Genomic DNA, 27,129 nt, shown 5'->3' on the forward strand with positions numbered 1-27,129 from the left:
TCCAATCATAGCATCAAAAACGTATTATTATTCGATTGTGTATAAAATTTTAGATACTTTATGTGGTTATAGTTACCGCTTCACAGATAGTTGCCAAAGCTCTAGAAGCTGACGCAAAAATGTGTTTTTAATCACGGTTTGGTTGGCGTCGCGATGCCTAAGAAGTATAATTTTTAGCGATTTTTGAGTTTTTGCGGAAATATTCGCGAATTCAATTTTTTTTCAACATAACTGTGATACAAATATCTGAGTTTTTGTTTTAAATCTAATGCAAATTGTGTTTAAAATTTGCGAAAAAAACGCAGTTTTATCAAGTTAGTTTTCAAAATTATGACGACGCAGTGGCAAACTACGTTTACACCAAAATTTCACAAGCCACTTCATTTACTTTTATGAAGGTTAATTTTGATTAACACGGGCATGTTGAACTTTATGGACAACAGAAATCGTTAATTAACATCGACAAAGCGACAATTTCACCAATTAAGACTTTTGTTACAATCTAAAGCGAGCTAAAGTCATTTGTGACACAAGATGTTGACAGATGGGTGTAAACGTAGTTCCTCATTTTGACGTAATGAAATTGGAAACTAACTAACTCAAATTTTAAATACAATTTTCATTAAATTTAAAATGACAACTGAGATATTTTTCACACATTTATATTGATTTCACAAACCCTCACAATCAGCAATCAGTAAATTTTTAAACAAAAATTGCTAAAGTTTAATACAAGGTGTTTCTAGCATCAAGCGTGGCTTTGGAATTCATGTCGCACATTTTTTTGCCGCTTTGTTTTCATAGTGACTGTAACTATCAGGAAAATTATTTATAATGTTACTTACTTCAAGGACGTTTTAGTTACGGTTTTATGCCCAAGTTTTCGATTTTCAGGTTTTAAACTACAACTGGAACAGTTTATTTCTCAAAACTTACTTTGCTTCATGTTTGAGGTTAACTGCAAATGTCAGTTGACAAATCGAAACCCACATTTGTAATGAGCGGCAAATTTCTTTGACATTTCATAGCCACCCTTGATGCTAGAAACATTTATAACCACGTTGTAGTATTCGAGAAGGAATAAAAAATTAACAACCAATCCCGGAAGCTTATTCTAGAAGTGGAGTAAAAAGCCCTCCTAATTTCCTAGGCAACGAGTCTGACCAATGAACAATAGTATGTGCCCATAGTTACCGATTTTCAAATTCTGTTCAGCTTCCGGATTGGCTACCGTTTTTTGTCTTAACTCGATTATTTTTTGAGCTAGAAAATTTTTGTTTTAAAATTTTGGTTTAGAATTGTTGCCTTCATAAGCCTTTTTTCACGAGTTCTGGGACAGCCTGTATATTTAATAATAGAAAAAGTGATCAAAATCGCAACTGATTGAAGTAACATGGGAGCACAAAATTGCCTAATTTATATTTTTTAAATAAAAAAAAATTGTTCAAATGCTTACGGCTTATGGTTGATTAAGTTCTAGAATATAACGCTTTTTTTATTACTGTCAGCTTGGCGTCGCGACGCCCAAGAAGTGAAATTTAGAGTTTTAGTGAAAACGTTTGCTAACTCTTTTTTTTAACATAACTCTGATTAAAAAGTTTCTGTTTTTATTTTCAATTTTATGCAAATTGTGTTTAAAATTTGAGAAAAAACGCTAGTTTTAATATCACGACGAAACACTTGCAAACTACATTTATTCCAAATTTCACAAATCATTTCATTTATTTGTCTAAAGGCGTTTGAGATCGTAGGGCTTTTGTTACAATCTAAAGTGAACTAAAGGATCGTTTGGTGTATGCATAGTTTAAAATTTTGACTAATTTGATTCTTTAAATTTTGAAAACAATTTGAATCAAATCTGAAATGACAACTGAGGAGATATATTTAACACATTTATATGGATTAAAAAATCCATTAGCGTTTGGTTCCACTGTGCCTCAAAAATGGCTAAAATTTACAGATTACAATTTTGAAGCGTCGCGACGACAAAATTATTGGTGATAAAAAACAAATTTTTGCTTCCGATTCTGTATAACAAATGCATAGGAACTTGAAATAGGTAGTTGTTTCTAGTACAGAAATTCTTATTAATATAGGAGTTTTTTTTAACATTTTTCTTAGGCTTAGTCCAATAATGCAGTGCAAAGATGAAAATACAGTTCTATTATTTTCCTATCGTTATTTCCAAGAAAGAGCTAATATTTCACAAACAGCTGGACCTCTTGGTTTCGTCAAACTACCTGACTCTAGCATAAATTTTATATTTGCGAACAAGTCCTAATTTCTGTGGTTTGCTGACAATTGCTGGTTGTAAATTATAAAATTTTGGCGTAGATCTAAATCTAAGTCTAAATCGATTTTCTACAATTACTCCTTTTTGAAATTTTGATTCAACAACCTAAACCGAAGTTACAGTTTTTACCCAAAATTGGTGCAGGGTTATTAATGTTAGATAACTCATATCGAAAAATCCGAAGGAAAATCTGTAGACGATTGTAAGGACACCATATATTCAAAATTTCAATTCTCTATGTCAAATTTGACATTGCATTGCAGGATTTTAGGTAGCGACCCCTCTTAAATATCTCTTCAAATGAATAATGTTTCTGTTTCTAATCTTAAGCAAACTGTCTCCCACTCGTTTCATTATCTGAGACTTTTACACAACTTGGACAAGAATGAAGAGATTTTGTCGGTTGATGGCGTGTGAAAGGTGGTTTGAATATAAATAAAGCAGTCGGGGAGACGACACCCTCAGTTCCTAAGATGTCGTTTGTGAGGTGGTTAGTTGTTGTGCTTGTGGTCACTCTCAACCACCAAGTTCAAGGCCAGCTAGGTCTTCCTGGCAACAACTACATAGAAAAACAACTGCTTTGTGCTCTTGATAAGGCACCCTGCGACGCTTTAGGGAGACAAATCAAAGGTAAAAACCTGTTTTTATAAATTAAGTAAAAATATAACAGATTGGAACAGATTGGACGGTTGTTAATCTCAATCTCCCTTCACTTTCATTTCTAATCCAATGTAATAATTGCAGGTGCATTGCCAGAGATTATCGGCAAAAACTGTGCGACCTGTGATGCGAGACAAGTGGCGAATGCAAGAAGAATTGCTCGCTATGTGCAGTCGAAATATCCAGATGTTTGGAATTTGTTGGTGGAAAAATACTCTTCGCAAAAATCCTAGAATGAAATAAAAAAAAATATTGGCCCATGAGGGGATCGAACCCGCGACCTTCGCGTTATTAGCACGACGCTCTAACCAACTGAGCTAATGGGCCGATGCAACGTTTTGTCAATTCTTTCATATTTGTACAAATTATTTATAGATCTCTAAAGTAGCAGCTGTTTTTTTATTAAAATTTATACCCTTGAAATTTGTTTTAGTTTTGAATTTAACTTTTTAACTAATTAAATAAATAAAAGAAAATTATTACAACTGAAAAATTGTAATGTGATATCATTTACATTGCTGTGTACTATTGGTTGCATAATAAAGTATTTAGATTTTGTAAGAGATGCAGTAAAGTGTAGTAAAATGAAACAATTTCGAAAATGTTACCTGTTTTTTTCAAAACTGTTTTATTCTTAAAAACTGAAATAAAAAAGTAGATAACTATTTTTTTTAACAAAATTAAGTTTTTATTTTATTGTTCTGATTAATATCAGTCCACTCTCCTTTGTAAATTTTCGAAAATTTTTGAGTGTAAATCAGGCTTTCAAATCTTTAGGGAGAAAATTAGGGGAAATTTGAATGTAACGATTTTTGAGGTTAACACGTTGTCAAAGTTGAGTGTATTAATAACTAACTAATTAAACATTTGTTGCAACAGGAAGTTTTTATTAGAGATTTAACAAGTTTTGCCAATCTTGCTTAAGACGATTAGCTTCTACGCATGCCACAGTTGTGTCAAGGTCAAACGCTCTTGTTGCCAATTGTTACCCATAGGGGCTGCTGCTAACTTAACTTGAGTGGACCGATAGTAATGAGCGCTGGTTTAAAGTCCGTTTTTTTTTTAAACCACCAACACCGCAATCTTCCCCTGCATTACAACCGGCAACGTTGCCTAGGGAGATTTTTGGTGAGAAAATAATTGTCAAATTTTTGACATTTCTGAAAATTACGCACTGTTTCCGTTAAAAACGTTACTTTTACACCTTGTTCGATTGCAAATCTTAGGATTAAATAGTGAAAAGACTCGCCACAGCCTAAAAGACTGTTTTGTGCAATCAAATTGTCAATTAGGCAACTAACCTATTTGATTTTGTCACCAAAAAGTCACTATCGACGACGTTGCCGGTTGTAAAGTGGTGGGAGAGTGCGGTGTTGGTGGTTTTTAAAAAAAAAAAACGGACTTTAGATGACTAGCATTTTGAGGGTGGGAAATAGGTACAAGGTGTTTATAAATGTTTCTAGCATTGTAGAGTACAAAAAAAATTAAATAACAGAATGTTGTTAACACAACCATATTTGTTCACAGAATCACTAATAATTTATTAACCTGGAAATAACAGACAAGTAAAACTAGCTAACTATGTTTAACCACACTTAAAATGTCACGTCAACGACGTTTTAGTTACGGTTTTGTGTCTAAATCTTTGATTTCCAGGTTTCAAATCATAACTAAAACAGTATTTTTCTCAAAGTAACCCACGTTTGTAATGAGTGGCAAATTGCTTTGACATTTCGTAGCCACCCTTGATGCTAGAAACATTTATAAACATCTTGTATTTCCTAACCCGCGAGGAAGTAAACTGTTATGATGGTAATAGCTCATTTCCCAACTTTTAAAAAGATTGGAAACTTATGTATTATTAACTCATTGTGAATAAAACTGTTTGCACCGTCTTTGATGACATTCACATCTCATTGTTAGAAAAATCGGGCCACTATTTGTAAATCCACAACATTAACTTTAACTAAATAACCTAGATAGTGCAAAGTACCCGCCATGATGTTCCCACCAGCCATATTGGAAATAGTGGACTCCGATTTTTAGGCAACCCGCAATTCTCAAGTGTAATGTTTAATCTAAGTTGAACTAAACCACCGAAAATAGTCTGAAGAAACATGCAAAATTTAATAAATTATGACTAAAGTTGTATACCAAAGAACCAAAATAATAAACAAGAGCTTTAATTAGAAAAAACTAGGTTCTATTTGACCGTTTTAAAAAATTTCAAAACTGATCACTCCTACATTTTTAATTATTTTTATACATTATAAAAACTACAGACCATTTAGTATTTACACTTATTTTTATTGGATTACGATAAATTAGAAACTAGTTTATCAAAAATCATTGAGAATTCTACGGCAGCAAAGAAAAGAAAACAGACTACCATTGACTTCTTACAAATAAATTTTTATTATAAAACTCATTATTTCAATAAATAACGATGCTTGTCAACTTGTGTTAATGACATCGTTGAAAAAACATCTTTGATAAATTATAATAACAACTTTTTGCCTTTCAAAATGTAAAACGGATTTTGTAATATAGGCAACATTTGATACGCCGGTGTACCAGATTTATATCATTGCATACACAAATGATATTTCCAAGATGGCCCATGCTATAGTTTATCCGGTGCAAAGATGTTTTAGTATAACAGATTCGGGGCCAGCATCATTGAACAATCTCAGAAAAGCACCATTGGTTTTGTCCCTTTCTAACACATTAAAAACTGACAACTAAATAAGTCTATCCTTTTCTACAGTATCTGAGAATTGATTGGTCAAGAGAGTTGGCGCGTGATTTGAATTTAAAGGATGAGAAACCTTTAAAATAAGAGAATAATAAAAATTTAGCGTAAAATCGGTCGCTTTAGCGTTACACACTACACACACTAACACAGTTTTCAAATAAAGTCAAATCCAACACAAAACAATCAAATATTATGTTAATCGGTTTGCAAATGAACCCAGAACAAATGAACGCAACCTCTAAACGCAACGGAAAGACGCTGTCCTGTCACATTTCTGGCGTCAAACAGAAATAAGCCACGACTGACGTGCTCCAACGTTATTGGCTGGATCTTATAGAAAAGGAAAGACTGAACATCGATGAAAATTTCAATGTGAAAGAAAGAGAAGAAAAGTACGTTGGAACTGAACGTAGGTTCTATTTACACTGTATGCCCGAATCTGTTATACTAAATCATCTTTGAGAGATTGGGAGATTTCGACAGTTGACATATAGGTTGGTAGCAAATTATGCTACAAAATACACTAAAAACACTAAATTCTGTTATTCTATCTCTTTCTGTGTGAACACGGATTTCTACCCGCACCACCGGCTTTTCACCTTCTAGGTGTATTATAACATGTCACCGACCCACAACTATCTACGCCACTGCTCTGCGGTGTGCGTTACCATGACAACCGATGACGCTTCGCTCGAGTAGCTGTCAAATTGCGCGCAGTATCCGCACGATCAGCAAATCTATTAAGTCGCCGTGTGCGCAACCCTACACACTTTTTCTAAAATAACACAATCAAAATTTTTGTGTCTCGTTTGGTTAAGAAATCTGATAAGCAAAAGTTTTCCAGAATGATATTATCTTCGATAAATTGTGTTCACTTATCATAGCAGTACGAGTGTGAAAAATCAGTGTGTAACTTTTAATATTCCCTCAGTCATGTCAAAGGTAAGATAAATATTAAGTAAATAACGTGGGATTGTTGTTGGTGGCATAATAATTGCGAGAAAAGAGTGTAAAGTAGCGATTTCTACGTGACCAAGTAACGTCAATTTCAAGGTTATGTCAAGTGTTATTGTTTATTTTCTGTACTTTGTTCCCCACACTTCTTTCTCCTCACTCGTTGTTAATCAGTTTTTTGTTCATTTTCATGATTCATGGTTGATTAAGTCAAGTGTTTGGAATAAGTGTCAAAGTAGTCAAAGTGTTATCTACGTCTATGACCATTTCATTGGTTTTATCAACAAAATTGTTTACTGCAAACACATGGAGATTACAACCCAAATGTTTTTCTGGAATAAATATTTGTCCTTAAATATTGGCAGATTTTACTGAAGCAATCAGGCACCTTATGCTTACGATTGCTCTTAAAGTAAATGATTGAACCATTTGTTAAAACTATCATTTTAATTGGTATGTGGTGTAAACACTGTTGGGGAACAAAGTTTTTCAAGTTGTGACGACACTTGACGCGATGAAGAAAGGAAGTCGCTAATTGTACTAATATCAATACACTTAATTTTGTCTGTTTACAGAACCCATCGTCTTTGCGGAAGCGCCCTAAAGACATCAAAGCACCACAACCGACATCACATGACCGAAAACATGAAAAACCCAGATTTCCACGGCCCATGCGAACGGCCCATTTCATTGCAGTATTAGGACTAATGCTGGTAGTTTTTGCAGCTGTGATTGTTATAGAAAAACAACTTCCTACAGGACTACGAATCTTAGATGAAGCCAAAAACCCTGATAGGTTCATAGCTGAAAGAGCCTATCATCTCTTAAAAAAACTAACCAAAATCGGACCTCGCATAGCTGGTAGTTACGCCAACGAGGTGACTGCCGTTGCACTGCTAAAATCACAAGTAGAAGACATCATTAACAATGCTCACGAGAACCACGTTATTGAGTTGGATATCCAGAAAGCGAGTGGTGATTTTAATTTGGAGTTCCTTGATGGTATGACCAACGTGTACAGAGATGTCCAGAATGTGGTTGTTAAAGTTGGCTCCAAGATTCAGTCACCTCATAGTCTGCTAATAAATTGCCACTTTGACACTGTGGTTGATAGTCCAGGTGAGTTATCTTTATTAAAAATGGGACAGATTTTATAGATAGATTTGAGCGGCTTGTGAATGTTTGTCCATATTTACTGTTGCAATACAGTATTGATTTCATCAATTATAGAAGGGTTGTGAGGAGGGTGGAAAGTCGGCATTACCGTTTTCAACCTTTTACTAATTTCTGATGCAGTCGCGAAATCGCGTGCTTGCTTTCAATTTCAGTCGTTAAACTTGAAATATCACGGCGCATTTCCTTCGAGTTTGCTTTAAAAAATGTATGGGGTGATTTCTAAAATGGAAGAATTTAGGGTCGATAGTTTTGTAAAAGGGTAAATGTATTACTGTAAAACTCATTTTCATTATCACAAAAGGTTTCTAGATAAACATGTTTACATTTTCCATACAGGTTTTAGCATAGCAGTATTGTATTTTTCATTTTTGTTTATATCGTTGGTCATATTAAGTCCTACATTAAAATGTTATTGACATACATATTTGCGATACTGGCATTTTACAACACGACGTTCTGTTTTTTCACATTTTTATTTTGAGTTAATTAGATATTTTATTGTTAATGAATAAATAATATAGAAACGTTTAAAGGACATGAAATACAAAGTATTGATTATTTAATATTAGCTTACTATTATTAAACCATATTCAAATTTTATAACAATGGTTATTTGATTATTTCGGCAATTTCGACTATAAAAATACCAAAAATACAATTTTCCTATGACCCCATATTAAAGTGGGATTTTCCACACGGTTAAATGTTTTTGTACATCCATTTTCGAAAGTAAAAGTCACTAGTGTGATATTAGATATTTACATAACAAGTGCGGAAAGTGAGCAATTTCGCACGAGTGTAAATGTAGATGCACGAGGCGCCAGCCGATATTACACGAGTGCAAGAAAGACACTTTCCGACGAGTTGTGTATACTATTTTTCCTACGACCTTCCATCATCAGGAAGAAACCATAAGTCTTGACAATAAGTGACAAAGTGACGTATTCCACATAGTTAGATGGTTGATGTTTTTGTACATCAATTTACGAAAGTAAAAGTCACTAGTGTGATATGAATATTCCGCACAGACCTCTCAAAATTGTCTTGTCAGAAACGACCTAACCAATTCATTTTTACCATTATGCATGTTGTTTTACAGTGAATCGTCGAGATATGTAAGACAAAAATTCAGAATTACATTTGTATTTCAAAATAACTGTCAATTTTGTGTGTCTTTCTTGCACTCGTGTAATATCTGCACTCGGCTGGCGCCTCGTGCATCTACTTTCACACTCGTGCGAAATTGGCCACTTTCCGTACTTGTTATGTAAATATCTATATTACTTAATTTCGTTTTGCTGTATTTTTACTGATCTTGAAGTTATTAATAAAATCAATGAGACTGTTTGCGATACTTGGCACTCGTAAAATTTGAACTGTTTACATACGAGTGTCTGATATTCAATTAATTGCGAGCTCGTGGTTAAATTTTTTTACTTTCAATTTTTGTATGTTTTATCTTATTAGATAAATTTCATGTTTCTCTAAACATTCTGCTATAACTGCCATAACAACAAAAAAATAGGAAAAACGAAAATCTTCCGCAATGATTATTTAGCAAATGCATTATAAATCAGGTTTGTTACATTTTGGTATCATGCCTTGAAGTTAATTTTAGTGTGGACCGGGGTGTAATTAAAAATAAATTGTAGCAAATATTAGCTCTGATTATAATATGCAAATCTCTTCTTAATTTTTTCGCCATTAGTAGGTCCATGTCAATGTACAGTCGCGGCCAAATTATTTTGGACGTCAAAATAATTTGATTGTCATGAAGTGTAAAGCACCCTTTATTTACTTGGTTATTACTGTCACTTTTGACAAAATTGCTTCAGTTTCACATGTCAAATTGACAGTAATGCATAGACTACAATGAAATTTTCAAAATGTCAAAGAAAATGACGTCCAAAATAATTTGACCGCAACTGTACCTGGACTATTATTATTACAGATAAACATTTTAAAATTTATATTTAATAACAGTTTATTTTAATCTGGCATTTTGAAAAGGTGATTTTTTTGCGTTTTGTTTACCTGAAATTATTATAGAAAAATAATAATTTCAGGTAAATAAATTACAAAAATTTAAGATTTTTTTCCTCCAAAATAAAGTAAAGTCTTCAAGAAATTGTTTTACATTATTATTATTATTATTATTATTATTATTATTATCCACCATCATCTACACCATAAATAATAATAAACACTAAAATTTTTACCCTGCATTTGAAAAAAACGCAGTTCAAAGAGTCCCGAATCTTTTTTTCTTAATTTTTGAACTACTGAAGTGTTTCTCTACAACGTTCTGAACTCGGAATTGGCGAATTTTGAGACACTTGCCCAGTTCAAGATTCTGTTAATTTCTGCTTTTCACATGTAGTGCATTCTTCTTATGGAAATAATTTTGAAAAGTATATGATATTTAGATATTTAGCCAATCATATATTTTTCCAAAATATTGGCAACTCGATATTCGAATTTGAAAAAGTGATTTCAACTTCAATGTATACAGGGTGATTTTTAAAAAACGGCAGGCGTTGAGAATTTTTATTTATGAACCGATTTCAAAAATTTTAAAAACAAATTAAATGGTTTTTAATTTACTAGAAAATGATGATTTTAGAATTTTTCTAAATGTCTTAATTGATTTTCTTAATTCAGAAATGTGTAATATGTTCTACTTTTACAAAAAATATTTTTAAAAAAATTATCAAAAATCAAAAAATTTAGGCAATAAAAGTTAATAAAATCTAGGTGCGTGGTGTCAAATAACACAAAACCGTTATTGTAATTTAAAAAACCAGCAAATAATAAAAAGAACAAGTTTTCTTTCAACAAGATGGGGCTACACCTTACAATGCACGAATAAATTAAATTAGGTAGATGTTTTTTTTGAGTAGTAATTATTATTGTCTTTTGTTATTGTAATGTCAAAAAGCTGCAAATAACAGAAAGGATTGGCAATCTTTTTGAAATTATTAATAACAAAAGACAATAATAATTACTACTCAAAAAAAACATCTACCTAATTTAATTTATTCGTGCATTGTAAGGTGTAGCCCCATCTTGTTGAAAGAAAACTTGTTCTTTTTATTATTTGCTGGTTTTTTAAATTACAATAACGGTTTTGTGTTATTTGACACCACGCACCTAGATTTTATTAACTTTTATTGCCTAAATTTTTTGATTTTTGATAATTTTTTTAAAAATATTTTTTGTAAAAGTAGAACATATTACACATTTCTGAATCAAGAAAATTAATATCTTTCAAATTATGAAAAAAAAAAATGGGTTCCAATTTAAAATAAGAAAGTTGAGTATCGCTAAAAAGATACTAAGACATTTAGAAAAATTTTAAAATCATCAGTTTATAGTAAATTAAAAACCGTTTAATGTATTTTTTAAATTTTTGAAATCGGTTCATAAATAATAATTCTACAACGCCTGCCGTTTTTTTAAAAATCACCCCGTATATTTAAGAGGCTCGTTTTTAATACATGTCACAATAAAACAAACGCTTATAAATACACAAAATCTACAGGGTTTTAGGTAACGTGCGGCCATAGAAAAAGGGGTGATGGTGGCAGCCGTAAAAAGTAATGTTTTTTCCGGGTTTTCATTAACCGTTTAAGAGCTGGAAAAGTTTATTTGTCATCAATCAGAGATCAATTGCAAAGGACCACCGAATTTTGAATCAAAGACATCTTAGGGATTTTTTTTATTAACGTCAAACTGACAGTTATTATTATATACCAGTGGCGTAGTTGGTTCGTAATTGTGAAAATAAACTTATACTGTGTAACATAAAAAGTGCAACACCCTGTAAGAAACAGTCTTTACTGACTGAAAATTTGGTGGAACAAATATTTGACAAATGGATTTTGGTTTGTGTGGTGGTTTGCATTTACCATTATCGAGTGGGAAGTCTAAAGGTCAAGCACAGGTGTCCGGAAAGTCGCGCACCAAAGACTACAGGAAAAATGGTTGAAAAAATTGTCTTTTATTTTTCAAAATATGATGGATTCAGATTTAAAAAAGTAATGCCAAAATGAAGAATTTTAGTGCAGTAATTTCACATTCCAATGCATTTGTGATAAAAACTCTGAAAAATTGTTAACATAATTTTATTACATTTTTATTTATTTACGAAATGTCCTCACTAATCGCAACAATACAATTATCATGGCTTTGACGTATATGCAGATTTTTAGGTTTTAATTTTAACATTGAAAAAATATAAACTTTGAAATTTCACTATATGGACCTATTCAATAAATTTGTCAGTTTTTTAATTTTGTACAATTCGAATTGTTTGGTACAATTTTATGACTATATTCGTCTAGAAAAAATACATTTCTTATCTAAAGATAACACAAGTCATAAAACGTGACTACTTGACTCAAGCAATAATAACTACAACTGTAAAACAATAAAAGCAGCAATAATTTATTTTTAATTTATTCATATCTTTTGATATAGACATGTAGATGTACTGATACGAATGACGAAAATGTTTCATTTCAAAAACGAATTATTTTGTTAAAATGTAATTAATTATTATTATAATAGGTTTTGCTAAAATCTCAAAATTTTGTGAACCAATGCTGTTAAAATTATATGATTTTTTAAGACTCTCAAACTTATAATTAATATAATAATAAACAGTATAATTTTATGATTTGATTTTATAATAAAAATTCTTTTTGTAAAGGACGTATCTTAAATAGCTAAGTATGACTAATTTTTATGTAACCCCATAAACTTTTGTTTAACATAATAACAAATTACTTGTTTAGTGTCAGTTATTCACTTTATTTAAGCTAAAAGAGGTCAATGTTAAAGAGGATTGACCTGGTCACTCGTATGGATGAAATATTTAATATTTAAAATTTATATTTAATTGACAATAAAAACGTAGTAAAATCATAAATTGTAAAAACTTTTGAGCCAAAATATTTTTTAAAGTGAATATCCATTTTGTTTATGTCAATAAATTTTAAAATAGACTAAATTCTAGCATAGCAATAAAGTATTTTTGTGTATGTTTATAGTAGATTTTATTTCGATTAACTTGTTTTTTTAATTCCCTACTGATTTAAATAGTAAAGAGTCTCTATAACAATTTATAAATATTTTATAAGAGTAACAACAACAATTTGTAACAATTTGAATATTCTTTGCTTCCGATTGCTTGAACAAAAACGTATAAAATTCTGAACTCTTTTAACCTTTGTTAAATCTGCTTTGTTTGGTTTGAGGTCATTTCAATCACAGTCGTTTAGTTTTTGACTCACTACCTACATTTTCTAATAAAACCAAACCGAATAACGCACCACTTTTTATTTCTCAGGGCTGACAAACACCTGTGTTTACTTTACATTTAACATCACTTATCAATTCTTTTAGAAAATTTGGAATCTTTTAATTAATTCCATATAAACTTCATTATTTACCGTTTATCTTACTAGTTATCTTGATTTGTTTCGCCCTGGGAAGCTCCAATGTCACCAAGAAATTCAATGCCCAATTCAAGCGAATCCAAGGTGACATCGTGGACAAATTTATTATGTTGTGGTTAATATAAAAGTTTCCTACACTGTGTTATATTTTTCAGGTGGCAGCGACGACGGTGCTGGCTGCGCCGTCATGCTGGAAATCCTCCGTGTTCTTTCAAAGTCGCCGAAAATTCTCCGTCACAACATAATTTTTCTATTCAACGGAGGCGAAGAAAATTTCATGCCAGCTAGTCATGGTTTTATAACCCAGCACCCATGGGCCAAAGAGGTCCGAACTTTTATTAACCTAGAAGCTTGCGGTGCTGGTGGTAGAGAAGTTCTTTTCCAAGCTGGACCAAACCATCCTTGGATACTAGAAACGTACTCCGAAGAAGTGCCTTATCCATACGCGTCATCTTTGGCTCAAGAGATTTTCCAAAGCGGAGTTATCCCGGGGGATACGGATTATAGGATATTTAGGGATTTTGGAAATGTTTCTGGATTGGATTTCGCGTGGTCTGCTAATGGTTATGTTTATCATACGAAATTTGATACTATTGATGCTATTCCATTGGGTTCTTTACAAAGGACTGGTGATAATATTCTGGCGTTGGCTAGAGGAATGGCGCAAGGACACCAATTGTCGGAAGTTGACAAGTACAAGTCAGGAAATTTAGTTTTTTTTGACTTTTTGGGCGCTTTTGTTGTACGATGGCCCATGCTTGTGGCTGATCTTATTAATCTCTCAACTGTGATATTTTCATTGTTTTCCATTCATGAGAACATTCAAAGTGCTAAGAAAAGTGATGGTGAGTATGAAGTGAATTTTTTTGAACACCATTTGAAAAACCTTGATTTTTTTGTAATTTTTTTGCTCTAAGGTCGATTGATTTATTCAACCAGATGACTCTCTAATTTGGTATTAATTGCAGTAAAATGGTTGTATTAAACTTTTTAGCCGAAAAACTTTAATTTAAATAATTGGGTTTTTCAAAATGCATGAGAACTGTCACATCTGACATTCATAAATTTCATCATGTCAATTTTGTAGTTGGTGCACAAAAAGTACACAAGATGGCGCTGTATAAAAAAATGTTTTAATGACTTTAAAAATAGAAATATTGTCTTAATTGAGATAATAATTTAGGTTTAGATTCCACTTTGGTGATCAATCTTCATTATGGTGAAGTCCCCCATCTACAAAGTGTTTATAAATGTTTCTAGCATCAAAGGTGGCTATGAAATGTCAAAAAAATTTGCCGCTCATTACAAATCTGGGTTTCGAATTTTCAACTGACATTTGCAGTTAACCTCAAACATGGAGCAAAGTAAATTTTGAGAAATGAACTGTTCTAGTTGTGGTTTAAAACCTGAAAATCTAACACTTGGACACAAAACTGTAACTGAAACGTCATGAATGTAAGTTACATTATAAATAATTTTCAAGATAGTTATATTCACTATAAAAACAAAGCGGCAAAATAGTACACGGCAGGAATTCCAGAGCCACCCTTGATGCTAGAAACATTTATAAACACCTTGTATTAATTCCCAAATCTCTGTTTAAAACACTGAAGCTTTAAAGTTGTCTAGGTAACAAAAAATAGTGAAATGTCAGGACCAATTTTTATTTATAATATAAATAAACATGAAAATTACAATTACTATTGTTTGAAATTTCAAAGCCCGCCGCTTTAAGCTGGTTACTATTCCTGCTAGCCATTTAATATCTTCACTCATTTTCTGAACGGATTTTTACAAACGTGAAAAATGTGCTTAACAACGTAAACAAACAATTGATAACCGTCTCTACGAAAACGATTCACAAAGAACCTTTGATAATTTGATTGTGTAAATTCACATTTTTTCAATGCTCCTAAAGGATTGTACATGGATAGGTATAATAAAAAATAGCGTATAACACTCGTTTATGACTTACGACGTGCGTGTTTTAAAGGCTTGCTTATAAACTTGTATTATAATATACTACTATTTTTGCCGAACATTGGAGTCTTTTTAATTCAAGAATAATGATTAGTAACAGCATGCAAATGAGTAAAAATGAATATTTTTTGTGATTTCCTTATGCTTGTATGGATTTTTTCTTATTAACCTCAAATGTATTCTCCCATCATACACATATGTATATTGTTAATTTTTAAAAATATGAGAAGATCAATTGGGGTTAATTCTGACAAATTTTCCGTATAATAATAACAGTTATTAAGCATTCAACTTTTTTTGTAAAATGTGAGCAAAAATGTAAAATTTTGCTTCCAATAAGCAATGTTTTATACAAATCTTACACTTCAATTGGTAGGCTTTGACAAAATTTACGTCGAGAAAAAATTTGACATTTGTCATTTGATTTAATTAATTAGTTTTCAATTGATTCTGCAGAGACACACGATACATTTTCTCTTATTTGCACATTGTAATGTTATATATTTTCATGGAAAATTGAGGTTATATCAAAAACAAAATTTCATGGCCTTCCCTAAACAAAAATTTTGTGGCTCACATGATACTATTTTCACAACTGACATAGCAGACGTTGCAGACTTAGACGACGAAATAAGTAATTTTTATGACTACAAATGGCTAAATTAACTTAAAAACTCATTTTTCTTACATTGATATTATCAAAATTAACAATGATGTAAAGAACGAACTTTTGGATAAACGAGACAGAAAAGTACAGATGCAGTTATCAATCGTAAAAATGGCATATAGGGAATTTAATTTCTGTCGTAATAAATTTCATTTGTAATTTCTAAAGTAAGCCGGACTTAATCTTTGCATTGTGATAAAAAAAACATGAAAAAACATGAAATCGCCTTTAATATATCGACAGTTATTATATTAATAGTTATTTACGTACCAAGGCCAAAAAGTGTTTTTTTTTGGCCGAGCCTTTTTTTAATGGCCGAGGTGAGGGCAAAATGGCACTTTTTGGCCGTGATACACACACGATTTTTTAGGCGACTTCGTTATTTATTGATTTAATCATTTATAACAATTGAATAATTGTAAATATTTCTGAATCCTTCAGAAAAGTTCATATTTTCTTTATTTATATTTGCCGTTTCGGCATGTGTAGCATCACAATTTGTATGAATTTGGTTTGATGTGCATTTTGATGTTGTTGCAGCAGCATTTTACAGGAGTTTGTCTGTTTGATTTTACCCAAATGATTATAAAGTTGGGGGTAATATAGGTATCTTGATGTAATATGCAAAACTATGGATAGATGGCGCCACCATAGACCGGCAAAAAATGTTTGCGGCCAGAAGACTTACCTAAAGGCCTAAAAATTCCATTTTCAGTTTAAGTCGCCTAAAAAATTACATTATATTGTTGCCAAGACAAATTTCAAGGTTTTTCCACGTTCAAAGTGACTTTGTTCTTTAATTTGCTAATCCTTCTATCTTTTAGACTTAACAACGAGACAATATTTTAAAAAGTTGTCTGGCTGCATGTCCATCATTGTTGCTTCTTGGATAGCTTCGATTATCACCGCTGTAATAATAGCAGTTTGTCTAACCGCTTTGGGCAGAACCATGAGTTGGTATGCACGGCCATTGTGGATATTCTTCCTCTACGTCATTCCTACACTACTAGTCTCTATGACAGTAATTCTTTTACACTCCAAAAACTATCAAAATGTACTTAAATTCCGATTGGGAAAACCGAAATTAAAGTTTTTTTCTTTTAGGATCTCGAATTGTCTCCATGGACCACGTTCCAGCTGTACTATGACGCCTATCAGCTAATATGGACTATAAGCCTAATTTTTGGCGTCATAGTAAGAGTACGATCAAGCTTCATTGCGCTAATTTGGGTCTTCTTCGCGTCATTGGGCAACATTTTAAAAACAAGACTCTTTGGAAAATGGAGAGGTGATAAAAAACGATTCATTGTACCTAAAAATACAATTACTTCATCTTAGATTCAAAATGGCTGTTACTGCATATTGGAATGGTTGGATTACCTTTTGTCCAATGTTTCTACTTAATTATAGGAGCTTTATATTTGTTTATTCCAATTATGGGAAGAGCTGGCGCAGGGAGCCATGCCGAGTTCTTGATAGCTATAATGGTCAGCATTTTGTTTGCGCTTCTTTTTAGTTTTGCGGTGCCATTAATTCTATTGGTGAGGGGAGTAGAGAGGATATTTAGTTTGCTGACGGGACTCTTCCTTCTCTCCGTTGCCATTTTAATTCTAACACCAATGGGATTCCCATACTCCGGAGAACCGACGTCTTTGGCCCCTCAGAGATTTATGATCGCTGTAAGAAAATATTCGCATTTAAACAGATAACAAAATTTGTAAGTTAATCGAATTAATAAATTTGGTCAAACTCTTACAGCCCACTTTCAATAGTTTCTATAAACTTACAAAGTTTGTTGCTGATATTTAATTTGATCCATAGTCAAATATTGACAGTCGTTTTTCTAGCACTCTAAACGAACCTTCCACGATGCCACCGGAGCAGTTGCTGCAGAAAAAAGCGGCTACTGGATAGTAGACATGGACATCAACAGCCCTCACACTGTTGATAGACACGTGCCGGAAATGGCAACAGCGGAAGTTGTTGATCAAGACTGTAAAGATTATTTATATTGCGGCTTGCCGTATTTAGTTCCTGTTCTAACAATGTTGTGGAAAACGCATTGGTTACCAGCGCCAGAGCCCGAGTTAAAAGTTTCGGTCACAATGAATGTTGTTGAAGTGACACAAATTACAGATGGACTAAGATTTACAGTAGAAATAGATGGCCCAACGCACATAGATGTGATGATATCTCCTGTTTTGGACGTGGAATTAACAGAATGGAGTTTGAATAGCAAAATACCTTTGAAGGGTCCTAAGTGGAATGGGCGGGATACGTATTTCATTTATTATGCTTATGGTTTGCAACGTGTGCCTTTGAGGTTTTCCATGGATTTTAAGGTCAGTTTTTTTTATCATTAATAGACATTTACCGCACTTCCGCTCATGTGGTTTGATCCACAAATAACTAATACACTGTGGTCCGCGAGTGATAATGAGCCCTGCCGAACTCAAACTGCAACTCAAAATACATTTTTCGAATTTGCCGCTTTAATAGGTCCATTAGAGTACTAAGGACTGCGTTCATAAAAATCACCATGTGTAAAGTTTGTGTGAAATGTGTCAGAAAAGCGTTCATAAAGATGCGTAATGCTTTCTGTCACTCGACTTTGAGCGTTCATAAATGCCACGCTAAGAACGCACCCCGTTGAAAATTGTGCTTCAATTTTTTAGTTTAGAAAAATACATTTTTTTAAATTTTTTGTTTATTAAAAAAAATGTACGTTTTATAATGTCAACCAGCTTCTCCCTCAAATTCCTAAATCGAAAAATCTAATCTATCTACTGGCCAAATTTAAGATCGATCGAAATTAGGAAAAATGAAAATCAACTTTCCGAGACTTTGATCGGCTATAACTCAGTTTTTTGTTGTCGGATCTGAATTTAAATCCCAGATTTGGAATCTGCGGAAAATTCTGCGTACACTGATGTATAACAACTTAAGTTTACTCTTAAAAATAAGCGAGATATCGATATCAAAAGTTTGCCATAGTTGTAGTCATGAATTTTTGCGAAAATTTGCAAATTTCGACTACAGAAAAATCAAAGAACTTTTTCTTATGTAAAAAATTGCGAGAAAAACGATGGCGCAAATCGCATTCCAATATCTGAAATAGTTTCTGAGATATCGAGCACGAATTGTTTCGAACCTTCAAAAATTTAGCCCTCTGGGACAACCCAAAATTTCAAACGGCCATAACTCGGTTATTTGTTGACAAAATTCAAAAATCATCATGTTTTTGGATTCAGCGTGAAATTCTGCGTAAAATGAGACCCAAATTTGTTGAATTTGCTTAATAAATGAACGAGGTATCGGCCAAAAACTCTTTTGGAAACATCATTTTAGGGTGATTTTCAATCAATGTTTTCAACATGAAAACGACGTTTAATAGCTTCGAATTATACATCAGTTGGAAGAGGAGCTCGAAATCTATCTACTGGCCAAATTTGAGATCGATCGGACAAATAGTTTACGAGTTATGGCCAAAAATAAAAAAAATGAAAAATTTTCATCGTTTGAGTCGGATTTTTTTTTTTCGTGAAAAATCGACTATCGAATTTTGGGCTTTTGAGAACAGTTTCTAACGTAAAATGAGCCGAGAAAAAGAATGGCGCAAACCACATCTCAATATCTCAAATAGTTTCCGAAATATTTAACTTTAAAAATTACGAAAAATGAGGAAAAATGAAAATCAACTTTTCCTACGACCCCATATGAAAGTGACATTTTCCACACGGTTAATTAACTCCGAAAGTTGATGTTTTCGTACATCCATTTCCGAAAGTAAAAGTCACTTGTGTGATATGAATTTATCCGCACAGACCTGTTAAAATTGACAGTTATTTTCAAATACAAATGTAACTCCTGAATTTTTGTCTTAAATATCTAGACGATTCACTGTAAAACAACATGCATAATGATGAAAATGAATTGGTTAGGTCGTTTTTGACAGGTCTGTGCGGATATATTCATATCACACTAGTGACTTTTACTTTCGTAAATTGATGTACAAAAACATGAACCATCTAAATATATACAATACGTCACTTTTTATGAGGTTGTAGAAAAATGACATTTAGAATAGATAAGAATTGAACTATTGTCGAAACTTATGGTTTCTTCCTGATGATGAAAGGTCGTAGCAAAAATAGTGTACATAACTCGTCGGAAAGTGTCTTTCTTGCACTCGTGTAATATCTGGCGCCTCGTGCATCTACTTTTACACTCGTGCGAAATTGGTCACTTTCCGTACTTGTTATGTAAATATATATTTCGAAACTTTGATCGGCCATAACTCAGTTACTTGTTGTCGGATCGGAATTTAAATTCCAGATTTGGAATCTGCGGAAAATTCTGCGTACACTGATGTATAATAACTCAAGTTTACTCGAAAGAATTAGCGAGATCTCGACATCAGAAGTTTGGTATAGTTTTTGTCATGAAATCTCACATCACTCTGACGTCACACGCTCCAACAGACGTCTCAATTTATGAACACACCCCAGTTGGGAGTCGTTTATCAAGGTTACTAAAATTAACAGGTTTGCTACAAAGTTTTCAGCCAATAGAAGCAGCCCTCTTCAACTGGCGCGAATACGTCATCGGAAAGCTGTTTTAAATTCCGATTTAATTTTTTCATTACTATTATTATTTAAAACAGCAATAATTAGCACTCTGATGTTTCTACACGAACTTTGTTAAACAACAATAGCAATTAACATTGTTTTTACACCGCAAAACAATTGACAGAACTTTCTTGTGACCTAGCAACCAAAAGGGGGTGGAGTTTCAGCCTTAGTAACGAGCAAACCTGCTTTAATTTAGGAACCTTGGTCGTTTATAGGTATTTGTAGTTAACCTCAATCATGGACAAAAGTAAGTTTTGGAAAAAACTGTTCTAGTTTTCATGAAAAATCATAAACTTGGACACAAAACCGTAATTGAAACGTCGTTGGCGCAAGTGACATTATAAATCACTTTTAGGATAGTTATATTCACTATGAAAACAAAGCGGCAAAGTAATGCATGACAGGAGTTCCAGAGCCATCTTTGATGCTAGAAACATTTATTAACACCTTGTATAGCGATTCACGTTCGGTAGAAGTAACTAACGGATACTTTCGGTTCGCTACGTTGGATTTTTGAAATAACTAGGGATTAAACATTGGCATCACTGTTCAAATTTGACAATAAAACGAGATGGAATCAACTATTACAAGACAACCAGTTTCAAAAGGTAGAAATCGGAGAGAAAAAAGTCAGAAATTTATGGTTAAAATCAATTTCGCAATGCACACCAAACAACCGGAAAAACTTTGTTTCTGACTGCGAAAAATTAATTAGGCAAGACTGGTCAGCACTCATGGGACACGCAGCTGTAGACAATATTCCTTCAATCATTGTCACACTAGCAGTCAGATTCAGAAGATGAAATCGATGAACTAGTTGAAGCTGATTCGGACCTCTGATGATTTTCTTCTTTTTCGTTTGGAAAACAACTATTTACCTTTAATGACAAACCAAAAACTGTCATTTTGATGACATCTGTTCTACAAGGCATTACACTAGAAAAGTTATAACCTTAGTTATACAGCTCAAAAATAAAAGTTACTAAATTTTGTTACTTCTACGGAACGTGAATCATCAAGATAAGAGAATTCAAAGTAGGAAATTTTGTTTTTAAAGAGTTGGCAGAACTAATTAGTCTGGCTGTCACCTGTTTCCTGTCAAGTAATATCAAAATTTAAATTGAACGTGGCAAGTAAAAAACCATTACCAATCGTGTAACACGAAAACTCTTAGAATTGGAAAATTAATTTTTTTTATTAAAAAAAGGTGCAAATTCGAAAATATACTTATTAAACTGAACGTCAAAGTTGTCAAATTTTTCAGAACAATCTACTCACGTTATTAGGCTCTTAATTTGTGGAGACTGCGATGTTTTAGCATTGCTTTTTCATGTTAAACGTTTTCTCGGGACAGAAGCCATTGCACATGCGATTAGAAACCATCTTAAGGGTCTACGAGCCTGCCCGAAAATTTCTGTTTGAAAAGTATGCAACTTTAACAACACCTTTGATTGACAGCTGCCAAAAGGGATTACCGAGGATTTGGTAATGAGGGAATCATAAACTTTATGGAAACGGTCGCTTGACCTGCACATTTCCTAAGAAACCCAGCGGTTGGAACAATAAATTCGTGTTGGACCAAAGATGAGTTTAAATATCAGGATTTGAGTTTCTCTGCGTTTTGAGCCCGTGAAATTTCTGGTTCTAGTAGGTAAAAATTTTACGGGCGTAATTTTTTTTTAATTAATGGAAAATGTATGTATAAAATCCGCAAATTTCCAGTTTCCATAGTACGTAATGGCAAAATGTTTTTAATTGAAAAATGTAATTTTCGTAAATGTAGTCCGAAATTTTTCCTCACTGGTCGCCGGGGAAAGTCTAAAATTACTTATTATTTTATTATTTTTATTTGAGAAAAACGCATTTAATTTTTTTTAACCAAACCTTTTACCTGACACATGAGTTTTTGGGCCTTTTTTACTTTGTTGTTTTCTGTGATTTAAAAATTAACTCTTCATAATAATACATCCCGATAATCAATAAAAATAGTTCCCTAATTCATTTTTAACAATTTTAACATTTTAAATTATCATAGTTTCTATATTGGTTAATATTTTTTAAGTCAGAACCACACAGGAAAAGCAAAATTGTCGTTTAATGTTATTATGCAAAAAACTATTTTTTAAAAACCTGTATCCACTTGTGTCTTTAATTGTACGAATTTTACATAAAAATCCTCATCTCTAATAAGCTACCTGCTACCGGTGGATTTTACACTTAACCAATAAGACAATTTGCTTTCAAAAATGTTTTGCTTTAAAATGCTTTATTTTATTTTACAATGGCGAACGGTTCAATAAATCATGTAAGCACATCAGTTAAACGAAAAAGTAGAAAGCAAATTGCGAAGCGGTTATGGAAAAATGTTAGAAAGTGAAAATGTAAATAGCGGTTTTGAGTCAGAGTTATCGGACGATGTCTTTGAAATAGAAAATGTTTCCAATAATACAAATTTTTCTCTCAGTGGTCGTAGAATTGTAGATATAAATCATTTGTTTAATACTATAAAAAATTTAAAACACGATCAATTTAATTGCAATTTTCAGAACTTTGATATAATTGCGGAAAAACGAATAGGTTTAAAAAGTATATTTACGTATAAGTGTAACATGTGTAGAATTGTAGATACTTTCAGTTCAGAACCAGAAAATGCTAGATGTGAAATTAATGAATCTATTGTTTGCGGAAATGTTGCTGTAGGTGGGGGTCATGCGCAATTAACTGAATTTTGTGCCGCTTTAGATATTCCACAAATGAGTTCTAAAAAATACGTTAACACGGAAAGAAAAGTTTTTGAAAAAACGCAAACATTGGCTATTGATGAAATGCTATCTGCTGGACAAGAAGAAAGTAAATTAGCGGTGGAATTAGGTGATATTGATGCTGATGGGGTACCTTTTATTACTGTAATTGTTGATGGAGCATGGTCCAAGCGTTCTTATAAGTCTAATTATAATGCTTTATCGGGAGTTGGATGTGTAATCGGTGCGAGAACCAAAAAAATTTTATATGTGGCTGTTAAAAATAAATTATGCAAGTTTTGTAAACGATTCAAGACTGATAAGAAATCAGTGGCCCGCCATAAATGTTTTGCAAATTGGAAAAAATCATCCACATCAATGGAGGCAGGTGTTATTTTAGAGGCTTTTAAAAAGTCTGTTCAGATGCATAATTTAAGATTTAAATTTATTATCGGTGATGGAGACAGTAGTGTGTATAAGAAAATTCAAGCATATGGACCATATGGACCAACATATTTTATTCAAAAAATTGAGTGTAGAAATCATGTTTTAAGAAATTATTGTACAAAATTGCGCAAAATTTCAAAAATTCCCAGAACATACCTTCAAGTTAGAAAATTTTTGCGAACAAATATACTTAAATTTAGAACAGCTGTAGTAAGTGCGATTAGATACAGAAAAAATGAAAATTTGCCATTCTCAGAAAAAATCGAAAATTTAAAACGAGACATTCATAATGGACCTGCTCATATATTCGGTGATTACAGTAAATGCGCAACTTATTTTTGTAATAAAGTTGGAAATACCACAAATTTGATTGAGTATAATAATTTTAAAAATAGTTCTCTCTACGATATATTTTTACCTGCATTAAATAGAGTCGCGAATTTGTCAGTTAGTTTACTTTGCGACGTGGCTAATAACATAGTGGAATGTTTCAATTCTGTCGTTAATAAATTTGTAGGTGGGAAACGAATTAACTTTTCTCTTGCCGGGTCTTACCAAGGGAGATGTTATGCGGCAGCATTGAATTTTAATAGTGATCATACTTTTGTATATAAATTTTTAAAAAACAATTTTAAAGAAAGACTTATAAATTATGTTCGTTCAAATGTCCGGATTGTCATTTCTAAAATAAAGTAATTTTATAGTTAGAGTCAAAAGAGTGCAGTAGGCCTATTGGGGAGAGCACTTAAAAAAAAACGCGCCGTCTCTCTGTACCCCAAGGGTGATGTGGAAAACAGTGAATTATATTACAGTTTAAAAATATTATTTCTCAATACACTTGCTACAAGTACCTTCGATGTTTGTTGCCGAGAGCGACCAGTTGGGTCTTTACCTACTTTTACCCGACAGCAGTTTATTACAATTGGGCGGAACGTCAGTGACCCCCTAGTGAGCGGTCGTAAATCATGAGATTTGAATAAGATAATTTGCGTTAGTTGTACTGTTGGTTGCCTATTTTTGATTTGTTTTTTTATTAATAACTTCAAAATTATAGCATAATGACAAAAACAAAAATGTCACCTCCATAGAGGTTTTAATCCTCCACATGTTGGTATTTTTTTTAACTTCGTAGGTTGCTTTATATTCCTTAAAAACGAAAAATGGGAATTTCAGTTTTTAATTAATTAAAGTCAAATTTTTCATTTTTTCAAAATTCGAAGATGTCACCTCCATAGCTCTACCTGAGACGCATACATACAGAGGTCGAGCGATTTTTCAAAGTCCAAAATGCGCTTCAAAAACGAAAAATCGTAAGCCATATACCGGGTATAGCGTAGCGTAGACCCTTAAGTAGAAGGATTTGTTAAAAACTCTGACAATTGTTTTGTTGTGGACAAAAATTTTGCAACGAAAGCTATGACAGTGTATTTTGGGTTGCGGTTGACAATATTGTTGAAACGAGTTATGCAACCAAACATGCATAATCCAGTGGCGTCTCGTTTTATATTTATACCAGAGAGTTGGAACTAATATTACCAACTAACTGATTTACTTACCGTCAAAAATAACATCTATACATTCTTGTAGATGTACTCAAAAGTATTCTAATTTCGCATCAAACTCAATTTCGGTCGAAATTTATGGAATTTAAAAAAATAACTCTCCAAAGATACTTTGTAATTATGATTGATATTTCAAGATTTCAAAATTGATATGAAATGTGACCGCAGATGTAAAAACTTGAACTTTGAATGATTCTTTATTTTAGATAGAAACTAATCGTACAACTTAGAACTTATTACTTGAATTAAACACGGTAATTTTGGCGTTTTCAGGTTCCTGCAACACATTCCGGACCCATCATGGATTTGGCCGTCAGTTCCCAGTTTCTGTTTGAACCTGGAAAGAGTACAAAGCAGTTTAGAGAATTCATCGCAAAATTTCCGCCATGGACAGCCGTCTCGTATTGGACAGCAACCTACGAATCATGGATAATTTAATTAAATTCCTCGAAATTTCTCAACATGACTTATCCTATCAGAAAAGACTAGAATTTGTGTTCACATCTCGGTATAACGTTATTTGTAAGGTACGAAATTTCAGCAAGTTGAGCGACTTTTGATATTTACGACAGTATTTTATTTAATCACGATAGGAATGGCGATTCGCTCTTTCTGCTGAAAATGAGGCGTTGCAGCCAAAGATTTCCTGCATCTTATTTAACATATCTAGAAGGCATACGTAAGATTATTACCGACTTTTAAAATTATGTTTTGCCTTGTGCCAAAAACAACGACATATTTGTAGAATTGTAGACTTTCTAGGACGATCTACAGTGAAGTTTGCTCAGTTTTAGGGTATTTAAATGTGGTAGAATTAAAATTAGTCAATTAGCGAAGTTTCTCGAAAATTTCCGCATTTTCCTCCTCAATCCATATTAAAGCCATTTTCTAATCGTAATGCAAAAAGTACAATAATAACATTTTTGCAATACTTTAGATGCAACAAGCTTGTGTACATATCATATGGACATATTTATTTGTAATTAAAGTCGCGTAGACATACGAGCTTTATTCCTATAATTTAGGCTTTGATGGCGAATGTAAATAAATGATTATGATAAACAAAACACAGTCGTCCTTCTTTTTGTCGGCGGTGTTAGTTGGTGATGTCGATAAACTGATGACAAACACAAAAAGAAGGATGAATAGAAAAAATATTTCCGAGAACTTCTTCAATGATGGTCTCTAGACATATACCACACAACGGCCATTTTATGAACGTTAACTTTACTGGTGATTACTTAACTCAAACAAGTTTACCTAACAACTTTTTGGTTTTGTGCTAATTGAGTTAGCATTTTCTGACTACATTTTCTAATTTCCAGCAAGGTTCGTGTATCTTACAGTATGGCTGTTTTTTTCTAACATTTCCTTTTATTGTTTGTGTCAGGTTATTTGTTATTATTCATATAAGTTTAATATGTATATGTGATATCCTACCGACACCAAATTTTTATATTTACTGTGTGCATTTTGGTGATATGTTTGCGCACTCATGTTTTGCATTGTTATAAAATATATTATATTGTTAATAAATAATCTTAAGATTTGTACATTTGTTTTTATATTTCCTTAAACAAAAATTAAACATTCAACCACGCGTCTACGACGACGGAATAATAAGTATTGACGATCAAACTGTCTCTTGGAATGACCACATTTTTAACATCTGCTTACCGAATTCTGATGACGAACTGACGTTGATCCCATGGTTTTTCGGAGATTTTGGTGGTTTTTTGCATGCTTGCACGTAAATTGTCTTAAAATAGTTTGCTGGTTTTGAGAAATTTATGCACACACTGTA

The 27,129-nt window shown here is 32.6% G+C and overlaps 2 protein-coding genes and 1 non-coding gene across 3 annotated transcripts; 2 read left to right on the forward strand and 1 right to left on the reverse strand.

The window, feature by feature from the left end:
* Positions 1-2,671: 2,671 nt before the first annotated feature.
* LOC148180785 (allergen Tha p 1-like) lies at positions 2,672-3,831 on the forward strand. Its single transcript, XM_088039693.1, has 2 exons — positions 2,672-2,923; positions 3,038-3,831. Exons 1-2 carry the CDS (start codon positions 2,767-2,769, stop codon positions 3,184-3,186), a joined length of 306 nt encoding a protein of 101 aa, XP_087895819.1. The 5' UTR covers positions 2,672-2,766; the 3' UTR covers positions 3,187-3,831.
* Positions 3,207-3,280, reverse strand: TRNAI-AAU (transfer RNA isoleucine (anticodon AAU)). Its single transcript has one exon. It is a non-coding gene; the product is annotated as a tRNA-Ile (tRNA).
* A 2,567-nt stretch (positions 3,832-6,398) lies between the features above and the next one.
* Positions 6,399-26,876, forward strand: LOC148180787 (endoplasmic reticulum metallopeptidase 1-like). Its single transcript, XM_088031753.1, has 8 exons — positions 6,399-6,650; positions 7,238-7,781; positions 13,453-14,142; positions 16,769-16,998; positions 17,049-17,232; positions 17,283-17,623; positions 17,792-18,286; positions 25,599-26,876. The coding sequence occupies exons 1-8, from the start codon at positions 6,642-6,644 to the stop codon at positions 25,761-25,763; spliced, it is 2,658 nt and encodes an 885-aa protein (XP_087887879.1). The 5' UTR covers positions 6,399-6,641; the 3' UTR covers positions 25,764-26,876.
* Positions 26,877-27,129: the final 253 nt, after the last annotated feature.

The sequence above is a fragment of the Gnatocerus cornutus genome, chromosome 1, assembly GCF_029298725.1.
Source record: "Gnatocerus cornutus isolate USDA-ARS CGAHR chromosome 1, icGnaCorn1.1, whole genome shotgun sequence".
Taxonomy (NCBI): Eukaryota; Metazoa; Arthropoda; class Insecta; order Coleoptera; family Tenebrionidae; genus Gnatocerus; species Gnatocerus cornutus.